Source organism: Oryctolagus cuniculus, chromosome 12 (assembly GCF_964237555.1).
Source record: "Oryctolagus cuniculus chromosome 12, mOryCun1.1, whole genome shotgun sequence".
Lineage (NCBI taxonomy): Eukaryota > Metazoa > Chordata > Mammalia > Lagomorpha > Leporidae > Oryctolagus > Oryctolagus cuniculus.
Genome location: NC_091443.1, coordinates 53,366,224 through 53,371,258, shown reverse-complemented (window position 1 = coordinate 53,371,258; position 5,035 = coordinate 53,366,224). Strand labels below are relative to the sequence as shown.

At 47.5% G+C, this 5,035-nt stretch overlaps 1 protein-coding gene across 1 annotated transcript; it reads right to left on the bottom strand.

Moving 5' to 3' along the window:
- Positions 1-3,566: 3,566 nt before the first annotated feature.
- OR10G3 (olfactory receptor family 10 subfamily G member 3) lies at positions 3,567-4,508 on the bottom strand. Its single transcript, XM_002717892.3, has one exon. The coding sequence runs from the start codon at positions 4,506-4,508 to the stop codon at positions 3,567-3,569; it is 942 nt and encodes a 313-aa protein (XP_002717938.3).
- Positions 4,509-5,035: the final 527 nt, after the last annotated feature.

The following is a 5,035-nucleotide window of genomic DNA, read 5'->3' as shown; positions in this document are numbered from 1 at the left end:
TTTCTATTTGCTATACTTGATTTATTTTCTTTTTCTTTTTTTAACTTTTATTTAATAAATATAAATTTCCAAAGTATAACTTTTGGATTATAGTGGCTTCCCCCCCCCATAACCACCCTCCCACCCACAACAATCCCATCTCCCACTCCCTCTCCCATCCCATTCTTCATCAAGATTTATTTTCAATTGTCTTTATATACAGAAGATCAACTTAGTATATACTAAGTAAAGATTTCAACAGTTTGCACCCACACAGAACACAAAATATAAAGTACTGTTTGAGTACTAGTTATACCATTAATTCACATAGTATAACACATTAAGAACAGAGATCCTACATGGGGAGTAAGTGCACAGTGATTCCTGTTGTTGATTTAACAATTGATACTCTTATTTATGACGTCAGTAATCACCTGAGACTCTTGTCATGAGCTGCCAAGGCTATGGAAGCCTCTTGAGTTCATCAACTCCAATCTTACTTAGATAAGGCCATAGTCAAAGTGGAAGTTCTCTCCTCCCTTCAGAGAAAGGTACCTCCTTCTTTGATGGCCCGTTCTTTCCGCTGGGATCTCATTCACAGAGATCTTTCATTTAGGTTTTTTTTTTTTTTTTTTTTTTTTTTTTTTTTTGCCACAGTGTGCTGTTTAGGACATCTGCCATTCTATGAGTCTGCTGTGTATCTTGTTTCCCATGTTGGATCGTTCTCTTCTTTTTAATTCCATCAGTTATTATTAGCAGACACTAGTCTTGTTTATGTGATCCCTTTGACACTTAATCCTATCATTATGATCAATTATGAACTTAAACTGATCACTTGGACTAGTGAGATGGCATTGGTACATGCCACTTTTTTTTTTTAAGAATTATTTTATTTATTTGAAAGAGTTACTCAGAGAAGGAGAGGCAGAGAGAGAGAGAGAGAGAGAGAGAGATCTTCCATTCCATTGGTTCATTCCCCAAATGACTGCAACAGCCAGAGCTGAGCTGAAGCCAGGAGCTTCTTCCAGGTCTTCTATGTTGGTGCAGGAGCCCAAGGACTTGGGCCATCTTATACTGTTTTCCCAGGCCATAGCAGAGAGCTGGATCAGAAGTGGAGCAGCCGGGACTTGAACCAGCTCCCATATGGGATGCCAGCACTTCAGGCCAGGACGTTAACCTGCTGCACCACAGCACCAGCCCCGTTGCTATCTTGATGGGATTGAATTGGAATCCCCTGGCACGTTTCTAACTCTACCTTTAGGGATAAGTCCAAGTGAACATGTGCCGAATTGTAGATCTCCTCCCTCTCTTACTCCCACTTTTATATTTAACAGGGATCACTTTTCAGTTAAATTTAAACCAGGCTTTCTTTCTTTCTTGTTCTTTCCTGCATTTCCTCCCTCCCTCCCTCCCTTCCTTCTCCACCCTCCCCCACTCTCTCCCTTCCCTCCCTCTCTTCCTGCCATCTTTGAGAAACAGAGCTCCTGAGCTCCCACCCACTCATTCATTCCTGATTCTCATAATGCCTGAAGCGAGGCTGGGGTCAAAGTTGGGAATCAGGAACTTAATCCAGGTCTCCCACGTGGGCAATAGGAGGCCAGTCACTTGAACATCACTGCTGCCTCGTAGGGTCTGCATTAGTAGGAAATTGGAACCGGAACTGGGAATCAAACTCAAGTACTCTGACCTGGGACATGATCTTTCTATCCACTAAGCTAACTTCCCTCTCCCTCACTGGAGCATTTTGTTTGTTTATATTTATTTATTTATTATTTTTTTGACGGACAGAGTGGACAGTGAGAGCGAGAGAGACAGAGAGAAAGGTCTTCCTTTACCATTGGTTCACCCTCCAATGGCTGCTGCAGCTGGCGCACTACACTGATCTGAAGCCAGGAGCCAGGTGCTTCTCCTGGTCTCCCATGCAGGTGCAGGACCCAAGGACTTGGGCCATCCTCCACTGCACTCCTGGGCCAGAGCAGAGAGCTGGACTGGAAGAGGGGCAACCGGGACAGAATTTGGCACCTCGACCGGACTAGAACCCAGTGTGCCGGTGCCGTAGGCGGAGGATTAGCCTATTGAGTCGCGGTGCTGGCCATTTGTTTATTTTTAATGAATTTACTTATTCATTTGAAAGGCAGAGTTACAGAGAGAGAGGGAGAGACAGAGATTGAGAGAGAGAGAGAGAGAGAGAGAGAGAGATATCTTTCGTCTGTTGGTTCACTTCCCAGATGGCTGCAATGGCCAGGGCTAGGGCAGGACAAAGCTAGGAGTCAGGAGCCAAGAGCTTCTTCCAGGTCTCCCATGTGGGTGTCAGGGGCCCAAGGACTTGGACTATCTTCCACTGCTTTTTACAGATCATTAGAAGAGTGCTGGGGGGCCGGCACTATGGCAGTGGGTTAAAGCCCTGGCCTGAAGCGCCAACATCCCATATGGGCGCCAGTTCTAGTCCCGGCTGCTCCTCTTCTGATCTGCTCTCTGCTGTGGCCTGGGAAAGCAGTAGAAGATGGCCCAAGACCTTGGGCCCCTGCACCTTGCATGGGAGACCTGGGAAGAAGCTCCTGGCTCCTGGCTTCGGATTGGTGCAGCTCCGGCCTTTGTAACCATCTGGGGGATGAACCAGGGGATGGGAGACCCCTCTCTTTTTCTCTACCTCTCTCTGTAACTCTTTCAAATAAATAAAAAAAAAAGAAAAAGAAAAAGAAAAAAAGAAGAGCTTTGGATTAGAAGAGGTGCAGCCGGGAAAGGAACTAGCAGCCATATGGGATGCTGGTGTTACAGGCGGCAGCTTTACTCGCTATGCCACAATGCCAGTCCCTGTTTGTTTATTTTCAAAAGATTCATTTACTTGAAAAACAGAGTGACAGTGAAAGCGAGAGTGAGAGCCAGAGTGAGAGAGATAGCTTTGATTCACAGGTTAACTTCCCAAATGCCTACAACAGCTGGGTCAGTGCCAGGCAGAAGCAAGGCACCTGGAGCTCAGTTTGGGTCTCCCACTTGGGTACAGGAATCCAAGCACTTGGGCGATCATTATTTCCCAGGCTCATTAGCACGAAGCTGGATTGTAAGTGGAGGAACTGTGACTCAGAAGCACACTGCTGTATGGGCTGCAGGTGTCCCAGACGGTGGATGAACTTGCTGTGCCATAATGCCAGCCCTATGGATCTTTTTAATGTTATTTTATTATTTGCTAAGACAACAGCATTGAACAGAACTGAAGAATATTCCTCAATCAAAAGAAGTATGGTTTATCTCATGAGGGCTTGGCCAATGAGTACTTAGAGACTGGAAAGCCCATTGGATGCTTCTGCTGTGCCAGTCCTCTGGCTGTCTAAGTGGCCATCTTTTGCTATCTCTGGTGGGGCTTTTCTCTCTCTCTCTCTCCCTCTCTCTCTCCTCTTGTAGCATCTGAGAGCTGTGCATCTGCAGGAGGTGGTAAAGAACTGCTAGAAAGTGGTATTTTACCTTAATTGTGTTTGATCTTGCCTTGGTATGGTGTGGCTACCTAAAAGAGAAAAGAGTCCCGCTGAAATTTAAATATGACAATGAATTTTCAGTGTGGTGGTTTCTCTAGGGGGAGACAGACACGTTCAAAGCTCACTCTTTGCCCTCGAGCCCCCTATCATTCTCCTCAGGGCCAGCTTCACCTCCTGGTTCCGCAGAGTGTAGATGAGGGGGTTGAGGAAAGGCGTGATGGCTGTGGGAAACAGAGCAGCTGCCTCACTCAGGGGGCTGCTGGTTTCAGGCCTCAGGTAGATGAAGGCACAGGGCACGTAGTACACAGTGACCACGGTGACGTGGGCTCCACAAGTGGAAAAGGCCCGGCGCCGCCCATCAGCTGTCCGAATCCTCAGGATGGCCCGACTGATCTGGACGTAGGAGAGGAGGATCAAGGAGAAGCAGCTGGCCACCACCACTCCAATGTCCACAAAGGTCACCAGCTCGTTGACCGAGGTGTCAGCACAGGCCAGCCTCAGAACTGCAGGGATATCACAGAAGAAGTAATCTACTTGATTGGCCCCACAGTAGGGCAGGCGAAAGGTTAGTATAGCCTGGAGAGCCCCATGGATGGAGCCGGCCACCCAAGCTCCAGCCACGAGCAAGGCACTCAGCTTAGCAGTCATGAGTACAGGGTAGTGCAGGGGCCGACATATGGCCAGGTACCTGTCGTAAGCCATCAAGGTGTAGAGGAAGCACTGGGTGCTGCCCAGGAAGTGGTAGAAATAAAGCTGAGCGATACAGCCACCGAATGGGATGGGTTTGATGCCCGAGGTGAAGTTCATCGTGAGGCGAGGGACGATGATGGAAGAGATGCTCATGTCGATGATGGAGAGGACACCAAGGAAGATGTACATGGGGCGGGCATGGAGCTGCGGGTCTGCCCAGACAGTGACTAGGATAAGCAGGTTCCCCAACTGAGTCAGCACGTAGATTAGCAAAAACAACACAAAAAGGAATGTCCTGAGCCCGGGTGGATAGGGAATGCCTATGAGGATGAATTCAGCTAGCAGTGAGCTGTTAGCTTCTTCCATCTTCCAGAAAGATCTGACGTAGGGAATGGATAACATAAGTGTTAGCATACGGAAAGAAGGCAGTGAGGGAGAACCAGCGAAGGAGACTGTAGAAATACAGGCAGTGCAGAGAAACCTTTCTCTAACATGGAGAGGTGACATTTAGGGAGGAACTATGTTCTTTTTTTTTTTTTTTTTTTTTTTACAGGCAGAGTTAGTGAGAGAGAGAGAGAGAGAGAGATAAAGGTCTTCCTTTGCGTTGGTTCACCCCCCAAATGACCGCTACAGCCAGAGCTGCACCGATCTGAAGCCAGGAGCCAGGTGCTTCCTCCTGATCTCCCATGCAGGTGCAGGGCCCAAGCACTTGGGCCATGGGAGGAACTATGTTCTATGGCAGAGGTTTTGTAAATAGAATCTTATTGGGATACAGCTCCCTCATTGACGAACGTATTGTATCTAGCTACTTTGCTGCTACAATACGAGAGATGAGCAGCTGCATTTGGTCTGTGAAGACAAGTTTGTACCTAGGTGTCTACACCCAGAGCACC

Excerpts from the sequence above, each read along its gene's own strand:
- OR10G3 (XM_002717892.3), bottom strand. The coding sequence starts at position 4,508 with ATGGAAGAAGCTAACAGCTCACTGCTAGCTGAATTCATCCTCATAGGC.